The 23001-nt window shown below is 40.4% G+C and overlaps 3 protein-coding genes across 3 annotated transcripts; all 3 read left to right on the plus strand.

Annotated features, from left to right (window-relative positions):
* The first annotated feature begins 75 nt into the window (after positions 1 to 75).
* On the plus strand, positions 76 to 13966 carry ano6 (anoctamin 6). Its single transcript, XM_076111692.1, has 20 exons — positions 76 to 390; positions 4079 to 4149; positions 4697 to 4825; positions 6646 to 6711; positions 6790 to 7077; positions 7230 to 7343; positions 7486 to 7601; positions 7821 to 7955; positions 8065 to 8170; positions 8381 to 8441; positions 8686 to 8831; positions 9041 to 9118; positions 9598 to 9826; positions 9911 to 10080; positions 10170 to 10267; positions 10473 to 10603; positions 11014 to 11219; positions 11318 to 11514; positions 11723 to 11828; positions 11919 to 13966. Exons 1-20 carry the CDS (start codon positions 297 to 299, stop codon positions 12123 to 12125), a joined length of 2748 nt encoding a protein of 915 aa, XP_075967807.1. The 5' UTR covers positions 76 to 296; the 3' UTR covers positions 12126 to 13966.
* A 553-nt stretch (positions 13967 to 14519) lies between these two features.
* pwp1 (PWP1 homolog, endonuclein) lies at positions 14520 to 19947 on the plus strand. The gene is made up of 15 exons (XM_076111720.1): positions 14520 to 14706; positions 15466 to 15524; positions 15677 to 15852; positions 15996 to 16081; positions 16370 to 16466; positions 16675 to 16785; positions 17025 to 17155; positions 17375 to 17445; positions 17592 to 17688; positions 17794 to 17855; positions 17976 to 18087; positions 18293 to 18383; positions 18816 to 18937; positions 19051 to 19156; positions 19340 to 19947. The coding sequence occupies exons 1-15, from the start codon at positions 14641 to 14643 to the stop codon at positions 19435 to 19437; spliced, it is 1485 nt and encodes a 494-aa protein (XP_075967835.1). The 5' UTR covers positions 14520 to 14640; the 3' UTR covers positions 19438 to 19947.
* A 481-nt stretch (positions 19948 to 20428) lies between these two features.
* Positions 20429 to 22075, plus strand: mrpl42 (mitochondrial ribosomal protein L42). Its single transcript, XM_076111651.1, has 5 exons — positions 20429 to 20559; positions 20960 to 21023; positions 21187 to 21271; positions 21518 to 21681; positions 21952 to 22075. Exons 1-5 carry the CDS (start codon positions 20481 to 20483, stop codon positions 21995 to 21997), a joined length of 438 nt encoding a protein of 145 aa, XP_075967766.1. The 5' UTR covers positions 20429 to 20480; the 3' UTR covers positions 21998 to 22075.
* Positions 22076 to 23001: the final 926 nt, after the last annotated feature.

Consider the following 23001-nt stretch of genomic DNA (forward strand, 5'->3'; position numbering starts at 1 on the left):
ACAACAAAATTCAGAGGAATTGAGTGGGCGTAACTTGACTGTCAAATGTGGCTGAAGAACAGCAACACCCTCCTCCTCCTCCTTCGACCCCGCCCGTGAGACTTGTTCCATTCTCTCAAGTCGCAACTTCAGCGAAACTTTAGCCGGCTGAATCCATGCTGAGAAATAGATACAGAATGCGTGGAGGACGGGGCTGCGCGTTGAAGCTATTGTAATACACAGTAATCTGTCGGTAAAGCAAAGTTGTTGTTTTGTTGTTCTCCGTTTTTTGTGCGCCGGGACCCCCGACAAGGACTATGAGCAATAACGACATCCACGAGATGGACTCCGTGTTTGAGACAGATGAGATGGAGTCTGATGCTGTATTGGGCATGATAGAAGAGGACGTTGGTAAGAGGACAGCTTTGTTTTCTCGCAAGAGATTTATTGTGTGGGTGTGCGCGCTGTGAGGGTTTACTCGCATGTGATACTTGAAACACATCTAGGTCATGTTCACCTCTGGCTGTGTTAGCTAACCTCCCACTCATTCATCCACTGCTCCAGCCTACTTTATAGTTTGTTGTCGTGTAAACATTGATGCTTTGATTGGTGTATTCCCCCCCCTCCCCTACAACTTTTAAAGTTACTCAAAAAGTGGTGTAACGTTAGTCAAGTAGCCGACATTAAGTGCAATTTTCTACTCCTTTGCGCCATTTGTCTGCGTAATGAGTGCTTTTTTACTTTTGGCACATTCTGTTGCTAATCATTCCAGATTTTAAATGCACTTCTACTTATTCTACATCACTGTTCTGGTTGAGAGGTCTGCTAATAGTACATATAGTTCATGATTTCCTTGTTGGACATGTACATTATAATTTACCCATTTATGCCATCATGAAACATGAGGTGTTGTCACCTTTACAGGGTAGATAATGAGTAGAAGGAAATGGTCGAAAGCTTTTAAGTCATGCACGCTGCATGTGTAGCAGAACAACTGTGTGGGTGTGGTGCACACAGTTTTAAGAAAGCACAAGCTCACAACACCACTTCTGCCTTACAAATTGATATTAATAACAGATGTTGGGCGATCAAAACTGCCCCCTCCCCCCCCCAAAAACATCTGGAGTCCCTGTTTTTGTCATATGTGTCTGGTGTGGGCCGTTGGAAGGCTTCAAACTAGAACAGATCGCATTTTGAAACACTCTTTTGTTCCTTGCATGTCTTACATTCCTGACGCTCCAAACTGAAACTGCAACTTAACTTTGGAATAGAGTGAATCTCTGTACAGCTTCCACAGTTGTGGGAAATATTTCTCAATCTATACGCTTCTTTCATGTCCTGTCTTGCCCACAATGACTACCGTCTGGTATTGCATGCATTTGTTTTCTTCTTCTCACACCTGAATGAGAGATAATTGGTCCTTTGGGTTAACGTAAGTTGTGAGGATGTTGTGACTATGTAGAAGGCCCTGACCATATGGAAGTGTCTAATGCTTTTCACTAAGTGCACTCTATTTAATGGAGCCTATATTCACTTGTTATGAATTATTGCAGCCACGCTTTGTTGCAGCCTGTGATGCAGTGATTGCAGCAGAAGAAACATTAGCAAAAATAAGATTTGTTTTGTTTCAACTTAATAATGTGCAAAAGTAATTCTACGGTGATACAGGAAGTCTGATTATTAACATGTTGCCAGCACATTGGTACAGTAAACATGATGCATTGATGATTACAGATTAGCATGTTAGGGTGAGAGCTATGTCTCTCGACTGCTGGAAGCAAGTTTCAATGAAAATGTATCATCAGTTATCTCATTTCACGTGCAAAACATATATAGGCATTAACTGCTAAGACTGAAGCCAGATCTTAGAGCAGATTCTGTTCCTGTGAAAGACACTTGACTTGTACCAGATGTCACGAAATGATCCAGTTTTTGATGCAGAAAGGAATTTCCTGTCATATGTGCGATGGGCACTGATTTTTGGGCTTGATTTAAGTGTTTTAAATGTTAGCCTTTTGGTCAAATAAAATGTGTTTCGTGCTGCACAAAATCAAAGTTTGGAAGTTAAAAACAATACTTTTTTTAGTCATGCCTTTATTATTTTGTGTGTTGTCATGGAGCATGGTCTCTAGAGAGGAAGTGAGCGCTGGGTGTGTGGGTGGGTTGTGGCAAGAAAGTAGATTTTTATTGCAGACAGCTCGTGAGCATTCAACATGCTTTTCAAAAGAATCACTGTAGGGTGCAGAGGTTTCGTAACAGCGTTTCTGTTGGGTTTAATGACTCAGGAGCCCGTGCACATTTCATTTATATTACACACCAAAGTGACTGTAGAAAAAAAAACTAATCGGGTACAGTGTGACCTCCAGTCTGCAGCAAACAACTAAAAAACATCATGTGATATTACAGTCATGGTACAGCGTACAGGGGAGGATTTAGGCCCACAATACATCAGTGTAAAAAAAAAGTGGGGTTAGCCTTTCGTTACTGGCCAAAATACTGACTGACTTTAACAAAGTCTGTTTGAGTTCAGACTGTTAGCCTGGAGGACTTTGTCAAAGGAAAGTCTTGTGATGAACACTTATTCCACTGTGAAGTTTCCCCGAGTGTTACTATGGCCAGTGTTTTGAAAACAACATCTGTCTTCAGTTAGTTTTGTCATCGCGCTCTGCTTCATATGGAAAGATTAGAGGGCCTTCCATGTTGGATGTAATGTCATCTGTTATGTATAATATAATTATGAGGCATAAAACAATGCATGTAATGTTGGTGGTATTGATGCGGTCAGTGGTGTGAATACTGAGAGCAGATTTCTAAATTCATCTTCGAGTGTATTTTTCTAAATGTGTCGACCGCACTGCAGTAGGTGGTGACCTGGTTCTTCTCTTTTTCCGGGGGAGTAATATAACATTGTGGCGAGTGGGCCATTGTGTGCGAGGCAAGCAGTACAAACAAAATGCAACAATAACAGCGTGAGGTTTGGTGAGGCTTGTATTAGGAGGGTCACTGGTTATAAACCCTCCGACTGGTTTGGAAATGAGTAACAGTCGTCGCTGCTTCAGTGAGCACCGCTGAGGTGGAACATGAACGTCGTCCGGCTCAGAGTTTGTGTGGATGTGAAGTTCTTGTGAGGTCAGCAGCACCTTTACCGGCAAATACAGGACGGACATGCTAGCAGCTGAGGCTGTCTGATAACAGAATATCAGCTGTTATTCTTTTTTACGTCATGTAAACGTACATACATGACATAAATGTGTCGTATACACGTGCTAAGTTGGACATATTTGCTCTGCTGCAACAAGCACAGCTTCAGCTGAACTGTAGGTTCATGACAGCTGAAGCGGATGTATGACGACGGTAAGTCCGTCCCCCGCAGGTGACTCAGAGGAGCGTGACATACTAATGTACTTCTCAGAAAATAGAAGTGAAGGTAATGAGTTTTTAGTCGTCTTTCTGATTTTTTTTTTTTCACTTCAGCTGAGCCTATCGTTCACCTCTAAGAGAGGGATTTAAAAAATGTAAACAAGACACAGTGATGTGTACAAAAAAAAAAACTTTTAACAGTGAAGTGCAACATCAATGATCTCTAAAATGTTTTTTTTTACAATAATATTACAGTACTCACAATGCACCTATGAACGTATTGCTGGCTCAGGTGAAGCTGCGTTCACTACTGACAAACAGACCTCAGTTAAGACGAGCCTTTGATAAATAATGCCATAAATCAATCTTTGTTTATTGTGCGTTTTGCCTCTTTATTGGCAAATTAATTACACTCTAAATATGAGTGTAGGGAGGTGGAGAGAATGTAACCATTGAAGATACACAGGATTATTCTATCTAAATGATCATGTGTGTGTGTTATTAACAGGATATCAATATTAAATCTTTTTAAAACCGTCTTCCTGACACTGTGACACACCTAATATACATTTACAAATATGCAAAATGTAGTGAAATTTGTATTGGTTGCTGCATATCATTTTTACATAATGGTAACAACATGATAATATCAGCCTGCTAATGTAGCGGTCGGGCTCAAGTAAATTTGTTTATTTTGACGTCTGTATTCACATGTATGTGTTTGGTCTTATTTTCACAGTTTACCCCCAGGAGTTTTTACCGACGTATCACAGTATTAAAGAAGGAGCAGCAGTCACCAAAGCAGTACTGGTGAGTCAACACCGCAATGTTGATGTCAGCTACAGTAGCAGCAGATCACTCAAATGCACCTGTATTTGTAATGATTCATATGAATATTCTGTTCTTCATCTGTTCTTGAAGCACAATAATTTAGCAAACAGATGGCGGATCACTGGACCGCAAGACACCAAATCACAACACAAAACAGACATGAGATGAAATGCATTTACATATGAAACCATGCATGTAGTTACATATACAATGCATGCATGCAAGAGCTTTGTGTATACCTACTGATGACACAAGTGTGATTGTGTGGAGAGAAAGAGAGAGAGAGAGAGAGAAAGGGCGGGTATCATAATGTTTGTTTACACTTCTCACTCCTCTTGCATGGCCCACATCGCACATTAAATAGGCCGGTCAATGTCAGTGTTCAACAATATCTCACGCACACGGACCTCTTCCTCTCCTCACTTCCCGTCTCGTCTCAGTGTGCAACATGTACGGCGCTATGGAGGAAGACGAGTATGAGTATGAGTCTACGGACTTACCTGACGGGCCTTCTTATTGCCCTCAGGTCGAGTTTAATGGCAAACCCGACTCCTTGTTCTTCAACGACGGCGTGAGGAGGATCGACTTCATCCTGGTCCACGGGGATGAGGATAAGGAGGATTTTGACAAGAGGTACACGTTCCAGCGGCACAAGGTATGTCTTTCATTTTTTTGAGATCTTTTTTGAGCCGGATGGTTCAGCACAGTGCATCATCTTAGAACAAAGTAATCTACTCACAAAAAGAGAGCCGCTGTAAAAGGTGGTATGTTTGGGTATTTTAGTATTTTTAAGCAATTTGTTGCCGCTGTTAGATAGCGTAGAGAAACTTCAACCTGTCAGCATCCCAAATCCTTAGGCAAAGAGTTTTAAAATTAAGATTAAGATTTGTCTTAACAAATAACATACTATTTTTGTCAATGTAAGTAGTAGTTTTCTCATGGAACCTAAATGTAAGTCATATTCACGTGACATGCCTTGTGTGTTTAATTACACATGCAAACTCTATTGTTTGTAAAGGGAGTTTTGATTCGCAGCAGGACTGTGAATTTAAATGAAGTACTCGTATCTATTCAGCACAGGAACTTAAATAACGCATTAATTATCCAGCAATGGGAACAGCTTGGCATACATGGTTCTGAAAGTGCCTTACCACTGAACTTCTCCTTCATTCAACACGCATTGTGACTCAGTTGTTCAGTGGGTAGAATCCCTGAGGGAAGTTGAGCATTAATCCTTCACTTAAATCCCCAAAAACGTACTGAAAAAACAAAACAAAACAAAAACAGATCAGTCTGGTTATAAGTCTCCTTAACTGAACTTGAACTTCATGCATTGGTATAATTTTGGTCCATAAACCTTCACAAACAAATGAGTAAATTCAACTGGGGCACAATTGAATAGAGTAAATCTGAAAGCAAACAAAATGTTGGTTCAACATGCTACCTACTTTTTACACAACACAAACCTAGATGTGCAGCGATCACAGATTCACTGGGACTGAGGCAATCGCTCATTCGTAATCATCCCAAAGCAAACTAAAGCCAAAAAGTGATGGGGAGAGCAGCAGTCTCTACCAGGCACTCCCTTTACTTTGTTTTTCCAGAGCCTAACCTGGGTCAAACACAAGTTGCTAAACCTTCTGCGCCAACTTTAACGGCTGGAAAAGGGTGTGGCTCAGTTCAGATAGTGTTAGCTAAATCGCTATCTTAAAATAATTCTTTCAATATTTTACTATGGTTGTCTAAGTGTTCATGCACATCATGTGGGGAATGTATTCCCCGTGTGTCATGAAAACATCCACCCTGAAAGCAGCGAAGGTATTTGACGTGTGCTTTGTCTCTCGGAGGTATTCCTTAGAATTGACATCAAGCGGAAATGTGTCGAGGTGTTACATGAAGGTTGATCCCAACTCATCAAATAACAAAGAAGTTGGAACAATTAATTCTACCGTTCTGTATTATTTGTTTTGTACTTTTTCATACTAATTCATGCTTTTTCATGCGTCTTTGGTTTTGGGAAAGCTGTGTAGCAGTTCAAAGATTGTGTCCGGGATTCAGTTCCCTGTAACGTTTGATGACATGCCACCAACAAGAACATGCTCTGACTTGCTTTGCAGTGCCGCCGTTCATTGCCTGTGTGTGCAGCGGAAACATCTTAGGGAAATGTCATGTGTCCAAATAAATGAGCTCAATTATAAACCTATATAAACAAATAACGGCAAATTGAATCGCATGAAGGTTGAACGTGTCGGCACATTATTTAGCTAAGACATTACCACAGTATAAATAAAGCCATTTCATTTTGTGTATATAGATAATCCCTCGTGAAAGTCCTTTGATAAATGCTCACAGTATTTACACTGCCGGCTTGGCACATAAGTCACCCGGTACATAAACTGAATCATAATTGCCAAAGAGGAGGAGGAGGGAGCATTAATTCAGGAAGCTTTTTTTTGTGTGTGTTTTTCACTGTAGAAGCGGCGGGAGTACTTCGAGGCCTCCCTAATGAAGATGGGAATGGAGCTGGAGGCGACAAAATCTGTAAGTAGATTACACTTTTCAGAAGGTTTATCTGACTGCAATCTAATACTTAACGCACTGCTTATTTGCCCTTTGCAGGTAATAGATGACAAACTGCTGTTTGTGAAAGTCCACATGCCGTGGGACGTGCTGTGCACCTACGCCGAGGTCCTGCACATCAAGCTTCCCATCCAGCCCAACGACCTGTCCTCGCAGCCCTCCCCGTGGCGCTTTTTCTCCTGCATCACCAAGCACTTCTACCCCAACAAAGACCTGATCACCGAGGACGCGGAGTTCTTCACCGCCCCCTTTGACAAGGACCGCCTGGAGTACTTCCACGTGAGGGACAAAGACGTCTTCTTCACCGCGTCCATGAGGAGCAGGATGGCAAGTGGCCTCATGTTGTGGCAGTCAGTTTCAGGCTGCCTGCAACTTCCTTTCATAGGACGGTGTTTGGCGGTTGTAACCATCCTATTATACGTTTGATGAGTGTGTAAACAGATTGGTAGCTTAAAGACGAAAACCTCTTCTTCTTCCAGGCATATTACATCCTGAGTCGTGCCCCCTATGAAGTACGAGGGAACATTAAGAAGTTTGGCATCACCAAACTGCTGGATGGAGGAGTGTACAAAGCTGCCTATCCCCTCCATGACGTAAGTTACATGTTACAGTCATGTAGGTATGGTTTAGGCCTTTTTCAGTTTGTAACATCCATATTTAGCATGGCGTAATGCAATTAATGAACTAAGAATTTACTCAAAATTCCCTTTGTTTGTATCGTTTTTATTATTTCAGTGCAAGTTCAATACCAAGTCCGAAGAGGAGAGCTGCCCCAACGAGAGATTTCTGCTCTACAAAGAATGGGCTCATCCCAAAAGCTTCTACAAGATGCAACCACTGAACCACATTAGGTAAACACAAGCCTTACTTACTGACTCTCTGATGATGTTTCAGTTCAGCTAAAACTGAAACGCCTTTGTACTGTCCATAAACAGTTTTGGACTGCAGTTGTATTCGCTGTGTGACAAGCAGGAACAAATACAATCGTTTTGATGTCTTTGTCCTTGCAGAGCCTTTTGTGAACAGTAGAGCCACAGTAGATTAACACTCTTTATTATTTTTTTCCACAGGAAGTATTATGGGGAGAAGATCGGCATTTACTTTGCCTGGTTGGGTTTCTACACAATGATGCTGGCTGTGGCTGCTATTGTGGGACTGGGTTGTTTCATTTATGGATACAGGACCCAAGAAACCAGCACCTGGAGGTACGTTTCCTTGTAGATTTTGAATGATGAACTTGTAATTTGATGACGTAGGATATTTTGGAGATTTCCCAGTCTGATCATCTCTGTTCTCATGTTTCAATTACCGCAGCATGGAGGTGTGCAACCCTGACATTGGAGGGAATATTGTGATGTGTCCGCAGTGTGACAGAGAATGCAAATACTGGAGGTTGAACAGCACCTGTGAAGCTTCCAAAGTGAGTTTGACTTTATGTGTTTCTACAAAGCTTTTGTCCTCCCGCTAATGTCGCTCAATATGCAAAAAAAAAAGAACTGACTTTTGCATATTGTAATGCATGCTGCTATTTCCACACAACTGTTATGCCTGGAACTGATTTGCATGTAAGCAGGACAGAACTGTCACAATTTTGATATCCACATTTGTCTTTTTTTCAATTCTCTTTTAGCAACTTTGCATATTTGATAACTTTGGAACCTTGGTGTTTGCAGTTTTCATGTCCATCTGGGGTAAGTTGTATACAATGTCAAAAACATACCAGGTAATGACTTCGTTCATGTTCACGGTTCCCATAGAGCGTGTGCAAGCATGCTAATATCACTTACAGAAGCTGTGTTTAAAACTGACCATTTGAAATGTTTATTTTGTGCTCATCTTTGGCATTGTTAAAGGCAAAACAGACACAGGAAGACACTGACAATACTCTCGCCCTTCCTGTTGTTTTTCCTGCTCCTGTTCATTTCCTGACTGTAGTCACTTTGTTCCTGGAGTTTTGGAAGCGTTACCAGGCGGAGCTGGAGTACACGTGGGACACTGTGGAGTTTCTGGAGCAGGAAGAGCAACCTCGCCCAGAATATGAAGCAAAGTGCACCAATGAGAGGAAGAACCCTATCACAGGGGTAAAAATCACATGCACATTTTATTCTATTCTATTTGCAGCTAATAACGTAGAACTACACCAGCCAAGAAAAAAATAAAGATGGATTCAAACAAGTTTTGTTCAAAAATGTATGAACTATTTGAAAATGCTATGTTGTCAGGATGAGTTTTAAGTCTTGCCATGTTGTTTTTAAAGCCCAGTATATGACTGTGTTTGTGTGTGATTTAGGTAAAAGAAAAGGTGCCCTTTTCAGCCTTTGGACGATGTGTTCGGGTGTCGATAGGAATTTGGACAGTCATATTCTGGGTAATGTAAATAAATGTCATTTTTATTTCAATGTCATCATTTTTTTCTTGGTAACACTGTATTTTTCCTGTCAGCAATTCACTATCAAGCTCCTAAGAAGAATATGTTATTTGGTACTAATGATTGGGAAAATACTATATTTTTTTAAAGAAAGGTACATTTAAACCCATGTAAATATTCATACATTACTCATTTATCATTGGAATATATATTGTTTTTGCATGTAGCTAACGTGGTGTGCATTGAATTCTTAGGTTTTTCTTAACTTATTTATTGGAAGTATACTACTTGAACATGACCTCTACTTTACCTACAATTAGTACCAAATTCATAGTTCTTTCCAGTAAACTTCTATAAAATAGAATAATTAGGACGTGCTTCTGAAATGACGGACCCATCGAATAAAGCTTTTCCCCATTTTTTCAATTTCAGAACAAACACAATATTCATGAATCTTTCAACTCTATTTTGTCCTTTAGATTCTGTTGATCCTGGCGTCCATTGTGGCCATCATTGTTTACCGACTGGCTGCCTTTTTTGCCTTCTCGGCTGAACTCAGATCTCAGGACCTGAAGGAGCTGGAGCCCTTAAAGGAGTATGTGACGCCTCAGATGGCCACTTCTGTCACAGCCTCCCTCATCAGCTTTGTTGTCATTATGATCCTCAACATTCTCTATGAGCGGGTCGCCATCTGGATCACAGACTTTGGTGAGTTTGAATTATACTTTTCCCCAGTATTGACTTGCATGTGGTTTAATCCGAAAATCCTTTTCTTGTCTGACACAACAACAGAGCTGCCACGGACCAAGACGGACTACGAGAACAGCTTGACCCTGAAGATGTTTCTCTTCCAGTTCATCAACTATTACTCCTCCTGTTTCTATATCGCCTTCGCCAAAGGGAAAGCGGTTGGCTATCCTGGAAATCCTGTTTACCTCTTGGGAAAATACCGGAACGAGGAGGTGCAGTTTGTCCGTCCAGCTGTTTGTTACATGTCTAATGTATTCGCGTGTTGCTCCTGACTCACGCTGTGTGTCTTGCTGTCCTGCAGTGTGATCCAGGTGGTTGTCTGATTGAGTTGACGACTCAGCTTTCCATCATCATGGGCGGGAAAGCCATCTGGAATAACTTCCAAGAGGTCTTGCTACCGTAAGAAGTCAGAATCTAAAAACAATTTTACGTTAAATATAAAAACGATAGTAATACAATTAAGCAACACAGTGTCGGCTTATAGAAGCAGGTGAACATCAGTGAACTTGCTGCTTACAAAGAAGGCTAATAGCTAATCATACACAAGCTTTCCATCGTCATACTGAGCTACTGTTACTATATGATCTCTTTCACCCCTCCATAGGTGGGTGAAAAATATGATCTTCCGCTACCGCACTCGTGGGCCTTCAGAGAAGGTGATTCCTCGCTGGGAGCAGGACTACCAGCTGCAGCCCTTCGCAAAACTAGGACTGTTCCATGAATATTTGGAGATGGGTAAGTCCCCGTCTGCCACATTTAAAGCTGCACCTGGAGCCGGTTGCACAAGCTGTTAAGTTCAGACTTATTAGACTTCTGTATCTCTATATTACAAAACAGGTTGCGCCACACAAGCTAAGTCCTTCATACAGTCGTGGTTTGCTCTTACTAAATGTTTTAGTGACATTTCATTGAAATATTCAATGATGATGTTCAAAGAAATATTTTCAGTTGGACAAGAAGACCACCACTCTCACGGCGTGTCCCGTGTCTTAAGCTTTAACAGTGCAAGCCAATTCAGTAAACTGGTTTGAAACCAGTTAGTAAATAACCAAGAGATACTGAGGGAAATTTACACACAAGTAGTCAATATACAAATACCTGCTGCAACTGAATTGTCTTGACGGTGCCCGTCTCGTCTCTTTCAGTCATCCAGTTTGGCTTTGTGACCCTGTTCGTTGTCTCCTTCCCTCTGGCGCCGCTCCTGGCTCTGGTCAACAACCTGTTTGAGATTCGGGTTGACGCTTGGAAAATCACCACTCAGTTTCGCCGCATCGTGCCAGAGAAGGCGCAGGATATAGGGGCCTGGCAGCCCATTCTTTATAGCGTCGCTATATTGGCTGTCGCAACAAATGTGAGATCACTGTTTACGCAGAGTTATTGGCGACGATAGCGTTGATGATCACTTTTCTGCTTTCGCTACATTTACCTGGCGTCCTGGTGTCTCAACAGGCCATGATCATCGCTTTTACATCCGACATGATTCCACGGTTGGTCTACTACTGGTCGTTCTCTGTGTACCCATATGGAGATCACTATAACAACACCATGCAGGGCTACATCAACAGCTCGCTGTCTATATTCAACATCAACGACTTCTCCAACGTCAGCAAGCCCCTGAAGACACCTGACAACATCACCACCTGCAGGTACAAAGATTGGCCATCTGTGTGTGCTGAATTAAAATGTCCCTTGTTTGAATATCAAGAGAAGGCCAGTTTCCATATTACCTGTCATCCATTTCAAAATGTTTGCCTACACAAGACTAATAAAATAGGATGGCAAGCTCAATAGACTACTGGTGTCAGAAGCAGCTTTGTGGCAAATCGTGTTTGAGTATGAAATTTCCTCCTTTAGGTATCGAGATTTTCGGTATTCTCCTGGGCACCCGAGGCAGTATGAGTACACTATCTACTACTGGCATGTGATCGCTGCCAAAATGGCTTTTATAATCGTTGTAGAGGTGAGTGTGAACATAACAGGAAATCTTTCTGACACTAAAACAAATCTTTCATTATCAAAACGTATTAATGTCTTCTTCTACTCCTCACAGCACATCGTTTACCTCACGAAGTTCATCCTGTCCTACGCGATCCCAGACGTCTCATACGCTGTCAGAGAACAGATCAAACGAGAGAAGTACTTGACCCAGGTTATCCTCCATGAGACCAACCTCAAGCTGGTGACCAAACGTCTGAAACCAGTCGACGACGGGACTGCCAAGTACTCGAAGGAGATGGAACTTGGTTTCTCAGAGTAAACTGTATGGAAGAAGACACCAGACCATACTGTATATACATGACTACCCAGTTCTTTACAGCACTCACCCATATCTCTTCAAATACTGACCAACATCTCGTGGTCCAGTAACAAAATTAAGACCTGGAACAAGGTATGGACTTTGAGGGACTGTTGGACAGAGAAAGGAGAAACCACTTGTATAGTCTTCACCCTTGTCTACTGTCCTCACACTCTGGACTCCCGTCAGGTGAAAGCATGCAAAGGGAGAAAGAACAGTGCATCTAGCCTCATTCACCTCTCAGAGTGTCTTTTTCTTTTTACTTTCCTCTCATACTGACCAATCTAACAGACAGGTTGACGTATTGCAGCTGGCAGTGCCACTGCACAAACTAAGTGTAGGACAATCAAGTAACATGGCAGTGTTTTGCACTACCTTATCAAGTAGGAATGGAGTTCAATTTGTTCAAATCTGAAGCCAGTATTGAATTTTAATCTTATTAGATTTAGCTTTTAACAATTTTAAACAACATAACGGAATATCCTAAACACAAAGAACTCAGATAGGATGACACACATTAAGCTAAATGACTTGCTGGATGTTACAGCAACGAGAAACCGATGTCAAATCAGTGCCTCACATTTTTAATAATTAACACCAACTATTTGGTGGACGAAGCAAAAAATACAACCAAACAAAACAATCGTAGCTTAGCTCTTCCAGGGCTTTCAGCAGTATCACATGGTCTTCATTGGCAGATGGAAATTTGCCAATGAAGATGTTTCGTCCATAGGACTTCTCATCCATGTTGGCCTAAAATGAAAGATTATATTATGGTTGAAAGCTCTGGAAAAAAGCTAGTATGTAGACCTTGAGTTTTTTTCTTCTAGTTTAATGACTATATTGAATTTTAACTCAGCACAGCAGCACGCCACTCCGTCACACCGTTTTTAGTTTAATACTGTCATGAAATATCAGTATTATTGTTTACAAAAAATGCACCACTTTTCAATGCAATGTTGAGGATTGATGTAGATTTTTTTTTTTTTACACTTCCATTTCTGTTTCTCAAAGTACAGAGCTGAGGTGATCTGTCGAACAACTCGCAACGTTACACAGGTGTTGAGATACCTCGAGTTAGAATAAACATGGACTAACTGACCTAAAGCCACATATACTGACTAAATGTGCCTTGAATACTTTTATCTCTGTAAGCCTTTCAAATGGTTTAAACGTTGTTATAATTTTTGGAGGGGATTCAATTACAGTTACAATTCAGAAAGTCAATTTATTAGATAATTCCAAAGTGATGCCATATAAAGGTTTGATGTATTCACGTTTACAAACCACAAGAATAATTTAAAACTGAACGCTGTTTCGGTATTACACCAAAATGCGATTCAGTTTAACCAATATTTTAAATTAAATGAATTAATTGCAGCCCTGTGAAGTGGTTCAGTTGACTATGGAAGTATAGTCTGTCTCCTTCTCTATTCATGTACTCTCATCTACTATACTGTTATGCACTTTTTACTTACAGAGTTCCACTCCTGTGCCATGACCACTGCAATGCACAACATGTTGAGCTGCAAGTTATATCCTGTGATATAGGCAGTACAGTAATTCAGTCTTCTCCTGTGTCATTGCTGAAATCTTAGATCAACACCTCTGCTGCATTATTGCCTCGCCTTGTGATTTAAACTATGGTACTATCTCCAACATGTATGCAAACTATCATATACCAGCAATATCTGATGATGCGTATCCGTCTTGTCTTTTTGTTTGATCTTGTCAGTGCCATGAAATGTGTATTAAGTCTTACTATAAAGACTCTCCAAGGATTAAAAAGACTTTCCACCATTGTATGTTTTATTTATTTATCCGACCTCTCTACCTTTCACCTGGGATGCATTTAGAAGTGTGCTCTGTTGCACCTGAAATAAAAACACATCAGTCATGTCACAGTGTATTGACAATTGCCTGTAGTACATTCCTACATCACTGCAGCAAGATGAAAAATGAAAATAAAAAACAGCCTCTGCATGAAACTACATGATGTCATGCTGATACAATCTTCATTGCTTACCAGATGCATTGTGCAAGTATGCAAAATAAGCCTTGACCTGGTTGGTACAAATGCCAGAAACTATATAAACAAAACACAACAATTCCTGAACAGAGACTGCAGAATATTTGGCAAATGTCTCATGCTGAAGCTGCTTGGAGTTGTATTTTACAGGTTCTTGCTACAGGTATTAAAACACTTTACAATATTTAAAAAATATCTATCATCAAAGCAGCACTGTATGTTTTAAGACATAGCAGCTCAGTGGGTGGCTTTACCGCTCTACATTTTTGATCAGGCATATTTTCCAACGCTCTATTGACGTCATCTAGAAGCGACACAGGCCCCATTTTAACTCACATGTACGCTCATTTCACTGTTTGCTGTGCCTGAGGTGAAACAATTTTGTCAACCGATACATGTGTGCATATTGTATTGTATTTGATCGATAAACGACACGGTTTCTCCGAGATGAGTGCCCAGATTACTTGTGTCGGATGGGTGGGGAGAGGCGTTGCAAAGGAAACCCCAGACAAAGTAAGTTCATGTTCAGCTAGCTAATGCTAGCAGACAGGCGGCTAATTTGTCAACATGGCAGGAGATACACTATATGCTACCATACTCATTTAAATGACCAATACTCTAAGCCCTTTGGCTGTAATTTATATTTCTAGGTGGCTTTAAAGGTAATGTGTCCCTCGACAATTTTTTTACATTATAATATAATTGAAATTACCCTCATTTAATCAATGCTACAAGTGGTTAAATTGCCACAAGTGACAAGGGAAATGTTACACTCTGCGTTGTAGAATAATTACAAACGTGTATTAACTATGTAACAGGTTATAAGTTAGTAATCGAGCAACTGAGCCGATGTTGATGCAGGAACGTATTTTAAAATGCACTTAAGGCTGTGGAAATGTAATGAAATGACCTAAGTTAGCCCAAGTTACTGTATTTATACACTTTAACTAGGAGGCCTTTAGGTCCTTGTGGAAATCTTAATTTGTGCTGCATTAAAACCAAGTCAACGAATTAATTATAATAACAGGTACTAGCAGCGGCAACAAGGTGCTTATTAGATCGAAGCCTTTCCAAAAATATAATAAAAAGTCATATCATTTTTTTGTTCAATTATCTAACAGTAGTAACTTTTGTTTATTTGTACTTCCACTGTTTGTTTAAGGATTCAACCCAAAATGTTATCAAAAGATCTATCTGTTCTTGCATCTGATAACAGCTCGAGACACGTGAGCGTATCTACTTGTTTAAGCCACGTTTTTTATTCCATTTCAGGTTGAGTTGAGCCAAGAGGAGCTACAGCGCATCATCACTGATGCAAAAAAGGAACTGGGGTATGTTGGAATAAAACGCACATTACTGCAGTGGTCTATTGTCCAAATGTGAAAAGCATTACCTGTCATCGAGTGCTGAATAGAAATAGAATGTTACAGCTGGTGTCATGTTTTTTTGTTTGTTTTGAATTTTATCTACTCTCCTAAATCAGTCACCTAGCAGCCGAGGAGGATGAAGACGATGATGAAGGTATAGCCTGTGAGGAGAATCCTGATGGTAATACAGCGGACGTAGCTGGAGATCCAAAGGGTGACGATGAAGATGGAAAGGAGGAAGAAGACGAGCTGGCAGAGTACGGCCTGGATAGATATGATGAAGAGGATGCAGGTGAGTGGGGAGGTGTTCATGTACAGTGTGTGTGTGTGTGTACAGAAAAACTAATTGCAGCTCATTCTGTCCACTTCACTTGTGTCTATTTAAAGATATCTGAGTCTGACTGTATATCTGCTGTTCGTTTGTCTTAAATTTAGCGACCGCTAGTCTCGGCGACAGTCTGGCTGGCCTTACAGTGTTCAGCTGTAATGAGGAGGATCCTTACATCACCCTCAAAGACACAGTAAGTGCACTCAATGATCACATCAATGCAGATTCAGTATAGTCCCACTTCAAGTAGCACCTAAAGCTTAATTTCAACCACGAACAATTTACGTAGAAATTTGTATTTCAGTGCAAGAATGTCATTAAACCTATGAAAAAGCCTTCAAATTGTGTCTCTGATGCTTTAGATCTGATATTAAGGGGGTATTGGGGAAGAATAATTTGGAAAATTTTACAAAAACAATTTTGATACCCATTGTATCTTGTCTAAGCCAAATTGCTCAGCTGCCTTTGTTCTTCCCTCAAGGACCAATATGAGCGAGAAGACTTCCAAATCAAGCCCGGTGACAATCTCATCCTTACAGGCAGGGCAGAGAAGGACTGCTGCAATTTGGAGATCCATGGTAAATATCTTCATAAGTGACATGATGAGATGACAGCAGGTTTTCTGAAGACACAGAGAAATGTCTTCTTTTGTTTGGATTTTGTTGTTCTAGCTTAGAATATAAGCTAAATGCATGACGCGTGTAAATGTAAAAATAAATTATCAATATTTGTTGTAAACCTTTTCTTCTCAAGTCTATACTAAACACTTGATCTCTTGCTTTCCAGTTTATAACTCCGAGGAGGACTCTCTGTATGTTCATCATGATATTCTGCTACCAGCTTACCCACTGTGTGTGCAGTGGCTAAACTTTGACCCCAGTCCTGGAGAAAAACCTGGTAAGAAAAATTCAGCTTTGCTCTCACGAACCTTTACAAAAATCCTGTTCCTCTCCAAACCAAGCCTCAGTTTGTATTAACTTTGTATTGACATATACATAACAGTAATGGATTTCAACAGAACTAGTTCTCAGCATCATATTTAATGTTAAGCTAAACTAAAACGAAAAGGAATTGTATGTGTTTAATGTGCATGTGCCACTGTACTTCTCTTACCATGTTCTGTGTCCTTATTACAGGAAACTATGCTGCAGTGGGAAACATGACTCCTAAGATCGATGTGTGGGACCTGGATGTGGTGGACTGTTTGGAGCCAGTCTTTTCTTTAGGGAGTAAACAGCCATCCAAGAAGAAGAAAAAGAGCAAGAAGGTACAAACCTGTTCTTATACTGTCTTAAACAAGCATCTGTATGATGAGAATGGGGTCACATTGTAATGATTTTCATGCCTTTTTTTAGGATGTGAGAATTTTTTTTTTTTTTTATGTTTGACACCATTGATAGTCGACTTGCTTGTCTTGCCTTCCTGCATTATTTCCTGCTTTGTTATATATCATTAACACAATGCTGTGTGTTCTCGTTGACGCCAGGGGGCAGCGGCAGAGCCTGTCGAGGGGCACACGGACGCAGTGCTGGATTTATCCTGGAACAGACTGATTAGGTCAGGATATATATGTTTTTATAGCACTGGAAAAAAGATAATCCTAAAATGCACCAGATAGCTGTCGGATGTGCAGAATTATACAGACGTATTTCCTTCTTGTGTTTACGGACCATGACTGTGTATGTGTACACTCTCGTCCTTAGAAACGTGTTGGCCAGTGGATCAGCAGATGACACGGTTATCTTGTGGGATCTTACTCAAGGAAAACCAGCCACAACTCTGCACAGGCACACTGACAAGGTGAGTAATGAGAAAAATAATGATGCTGGATGTAATTTAAAGTGTGTTGTTGATTATAATTTGCAGGCTTCAGCTTCTGGGATTTTCTTTTTTTTAATCTTTCAGGTTCAGACGTTATCATTCCACCCATTCGAAGCACAGACTCTGATATCAGGATCATATGACAAGTAAGTGTAATCTCTGATTGACATTAGTTTATAGGATGGGGTGAAAGGAAATGCACAGATTTTGTTAACAAAGATTTACATTCACAATGAGTTTGATACACACATTTTTTTTCTTTTCAGGACAGCTGTCCTGTATGACTGCCGCAGTCCAGACAACAGCAACCGGACCTGGAGATTTAGTGGTCAAGTGGAGCGGCTGACCTGGGACCACTTTTCACCGTGGAACTTCCTGGTAGATGCTCAAATTCTTCTGCTCTATTTTAACGGAAATATTCCAACCACTTTCCTTTTTTAAACTTAAACGGTTGTAAATATTCATTACGAATACACCTGCTGTGTATGCTTTATGGTCATTGTGCAATAAACCTTGTTTATCCCGCTTGTTCTATTTCTGTCACAAGCTCAGTGGTTAACTTGAGTTTGTGTTTGCGTTTCAGGCCAGCACAGAGGATGGATTCATCTACTGCCTGGACGCACGCTCAGATAAACCGGTTTTCACACTGAGGGCTCACGACGAAGAAGTGTCAGGTAGGAAGTGGAAGTAGAAAGGCTCTAGCGGTGCGGCCTAGCCATCATTCAAACAGCACAAATGATTCGGCACTTGTTGTTCTGCAGTGTGTGGTGAGACAGTTGGTCATGAGTCATTTAGGAAGGATGAAATTATGGTTCAGCATTGTTGGTACTTACCAGAGTAATTGGGGAAATTGGTGGCGGCTCTGTTTTCAGTCAGTCTTTGAAAACATTTGGATGAGCCCGGTGAGTAACAGCCAATCCAGCCAGCAGGGACCCTTCCTCTTACATGTTTTCCACCATTTAATTTCCTTCTGTAAACAACGTTGATGGACAACTAAGCGGATCCTTGCCCATGCTTTGGTTCTAGGTTTGCTTCATGGAGGAATTCAATTCTTGCAAAGGCACATTGACTGTACAATGAAAAATCTAATCTAAACAATTCTGCAGGTTTGAACCTCAGCAGCCAGATCAAAGGATGCCTGGTCACTTCATCAGCTGACAAACACGTTAAGATTTGGGACATTTTGGGCAATAAGCCCAACCTGGTGCACTCGCGAGACATGAAAATGGTAAGAACTTACATATGCAGCATGTACATCTCAGATTCTTCCACCCCAATCCATTTGTAAAAGTATTTTGCAACGTCAAAGTTATAACAACTTTCTCCCCGACCTGTTGACAGGGTGTACTCTTCTGTGCGTCATGTTGCCCTGACCTGCCCTTCGTCTATGCCTTCGGGGGACAGAGGGAAGGCTTGCGGGTTTGGGATATAAGTGATGTTGCTGCAGGTATAGTTTCTTTCCTTTTTCTTTACATCACACACGTAAACATCGCAAAAGGAATGCTGTTCATTGAAATCATATTAAAAAGTTAAATAAGGGTCTTTACACAGTTCAGCACTGACCTTTTATTTATGGAGTCAATTGTTAAATTGCTAATGCTCACATGTTATTGTGATGTTTCCCTTTTAGTGGCTGAGGTGTTTGGCAGCCGGGAACGCTTGGTGCCGAACACGGGCTCACAGGTATCCAGCACTGCAGCCACAGCAGAGATGGAGGTTTCCGAGTGACGCGTCAACAACCTGTAAACATGAATAAACTCTTGTTGCTGTGTTCCTTCATAGTGCAGTAGTTCATGCAAAAAGGATTTAAATAAATGAAGCTGCATTTTTTTTGAAGGATTTGAAAGGTTGGCCTGAATGCAAACTGGACCTAACATACCTGAAAGACTTGTTCAGCTTGTCTCTCTGCACAGCTAACAACAGCAGCTGGCACACTTGAAGTTGTGTTAAGAAAAGAAGAGACATATCTTTCTTGTATTCATATTAGTGAATATTACAAAGAATCTATTTGGGCTTTTTATTTGGAAGCAGTGATTCAAATATTTGAATTGTTCAGAGATTGTTTTCAGTTTCTTTATACATTTACAAATGTAATATGCTACTAAAACTATTTTCACATTAACATTGCATCCTGGTATAATGAAATATTAAAAGAAGCCTGTGTTCTTACATTTGGCCAAAGTGTTAAAAAAAATAATGTCTATTCAGTAAATAAATACAGTTCATAAAATGTGTAAACCTTTTGTTCTTTGGAATCTGTGACCCTCGGATGGTTTTCACCGTCGTAGTGGATGATGCAAAGTGACATAATATCTTTGTCTAAAATGGACCAAACTTGAGGTCAAATTGATAAAGTTTCAATTGAGTATGTCATTCCCAACATTGCCATCTGAAGCTATGTAGAAGATTGGCCTTTGGAGAGAGTGTTAAAATGTGTTACATTTACACTCGGAAACCATTTCAGAGGACACATGCCTGCCATAGTATACATGTAACGTCACTAAAAACATTATTTAGCCCTGACAAGTAAAGAGTGGACACAACTCTTAAATGTGTTTCATATAAATAACGTTAAATAAGTAAGAGACACAAGAAGTATATCGTTTGTTCAAGCGTATAGTGCACGTATCAGTTAAAAAATAATAATGTACTGTGGTAGGATTGAGGAAAAGGCTGGTAGTCGAGTAGTGGAACTAAACTGAGTGAGTCTGAGCGCTAAGACGGAACTATTATAGTGATGCACACCAGAAAGTAACTCCGCAGAGCTTAGCATGGCGTCGGGTCATTTGTGCAAGCTACATAGTCTCTTAAAGCGACTTTCTAACGGCACACAACTACGACACGTACAAAGTAAGTTCTGTTGATATCTGAGTCACAAGGTATTTGATGGAGGTTGTTATAAATTGCCGTTTCTGACCATTAGCTCATCGGTGGTGGGAGTAAAAGCTAACAGAGGCTAACCTTGAGAATATGTTCAGCAGGTAAACACTTAGATTTGGCTTGCACTCAACGTGTGTACTGTGTATTTTATGTAAATCAAATTTAAAATGGGTAGCCACGTAATTAAGGTGTCCTAACTTATTGCTCCTCCCTCTGTCTTAAGATCATATAGAAAGCATTGACGGTGGTCTGAAGATTCATGCTCTCAAATGTGGTGTTTGATTTCTGGCTGAGAAGCTGAGAAGTCCCGTGAAGTGTGTTAAATGCACGAGTTAGTATCTGTGTGTCTCACCTGTCATTTCTGCTGCAGCATGTTTGGTGCCAATGAGACAGAAGTCCAGTGTCAGTGGTCCTTCACTTGATGCCCCGAACTGGTATGTTAAGACGTTAACTGTGTTTATGTAATAAAAAAACGCTCATATATATTCAGTCTAGCTATGGTTCTAAGACGCACTTAAACGCACCCATACAATAATAATAATAAAGTAAATATGATATTGTGATCAGGACAATAACCTCTAATTTTCTTGGGTTTAGTAATGTGGAAATCGGTGTGACTTCAGATGGAGGAACCATAGTGTGCTACCATCCCACTGTCGACGTTCCCTATGAGCTTACCCAGGTAACAGAGCGCTTTCTAGCCTCATGCATATCAATGTGTTGGTTGTCACTTTATCTCATTGAGTAGCACTAATTTCCACCAGAGAAAGACTTTTTTTTTGGGGCATAAAACCCTGCAGATTATTTTCCCTGCACAGCTGATATTCCTGCCTCTGTCTGAGAGGACGTACAGTTCATTGCTGGAAATAAACATAACATGTATAATTATGTAAGAGGGAACCTTGTTCATGACGGTGAATCTTTGTAGCCTATAGAACGACCAGACCCGCTGAACAACTCGGTCGAGACCCATGACCAGATTTTAAAGGCCCACCTCAGCAAGGAGGTGCTGAAGGACAGAAAAGGGCCCACTATAGAGGAGCTAAGCAAGATGTTTTTCACTACCAAACACCGGTGGTATCCAGTAGGACAGTAAGTACACGCATACAATTATCTTGTATTTATCTGCCTTAGTATGAATGTAGTGCTGCCCCATCGGGACTAGCTCATTCGCCAACTTTGATAATGACACCTTATGTACTTTGTGTAGGCTTCTTATAGTCATTTTTTAGGGGTTCTTCCATTGCACAATAGGTGTATCTGTAACTGCAGTATATATCTGAAGCAGAGTGTAAGAGCTGACAAAAATACATCAGATAGACATTGATCAAAATGAATTTCCTTCTGTGTCACTGTTCACAGGTACCACCAGAGACGCAGGAAGAAGGATCCCCCAAAGGACAGATAGTTGAAGGCCAAAGTCACAAAACAGCAAATGATGTTTGTGTTTTTGTCACAATGATGTATAATAAACTGTTGAATACTACGTAGGTTGTCATGAGTTTTTAAGTCAGTGCTGCTATGGAACAATAATAAGGCTTGGAAATTATACTTTTATTTTGTTTCGTCTACTCTGATACTGTGTAAATTTACTGCCCTGGATTTTAGGGGCTTTTTTATAACAACTACTGCAAATATAAAGCTAATAGACTGGCACCAGTATACCATAAAACATATTCTAGGTGAACAGATTGTAGCTGGGGAGTAAAAGTAGTTTTGATTATCATATTTGTATGGAAAACAAGAGGGATATTATATACTTCAGCGATTTTTGTTAATTTTATATGCTAACCACTCTAACACCAAATCTGTATCAACACTTAAAATGCTCAGTGGTGCATCCTTAGGATTTTTGTATCTCAATTTTAATATACATGAGTTTGCTGAGCTTTAATATTTATTCATAAATACTATCATTCTGTGCCTGCAAGAAAAACAAAACTGTAGATGAGTGTTTTATAGCATGGTAAAGGTCTTGCACACCACAACACACCACCACACAGGTTTACAACAATATGATTGAAGAAAACAGAAAATCTATCTCCAAATGAACAAATACTGACAAAAGCTGGTATATTTTACAAGTTCGGTCTCTATAAAAAGATAAAGACTGAAAGAGATCGACCCCCACAAAAGTGACGACATTAAATATTTAGGTGGTCATTTCGAAGCCTTTTTTATGTGCTGCACAGACGGACCTTCTTATGCTCTACCCATGCTTGCATGTGGTAATTAAAAGCTGGTTCTCACCCACAGAAAGCATATGCCTTAGCTATAGCTATAGCTTTTCACTGTCTATTTTAAAGTACCATGAAAAAGAGCACATTGTCATCGCTCGCCAACAATCTTTCACTACAGAGGCAGGAACAGAAAGTAATAGTTTTTATAATTATTGATTTTCCAACTGAGCTA

Source organism: Anarhichas minor, unplaced genomic scaffold (assembly GCF_050575085.1).
Source record: "Anarhichas minor isolate MPS153535 unplaced genomic scaffold, ASM5057508v1 ptg000045l, whole genome shotgun sequence".
Lineage (NCBI taxonomy): Eukaryota > Metazoa > Chordata > Actinopteri > Perciformes > Anarhichadidae > Anarhichas > Anarhichas minor.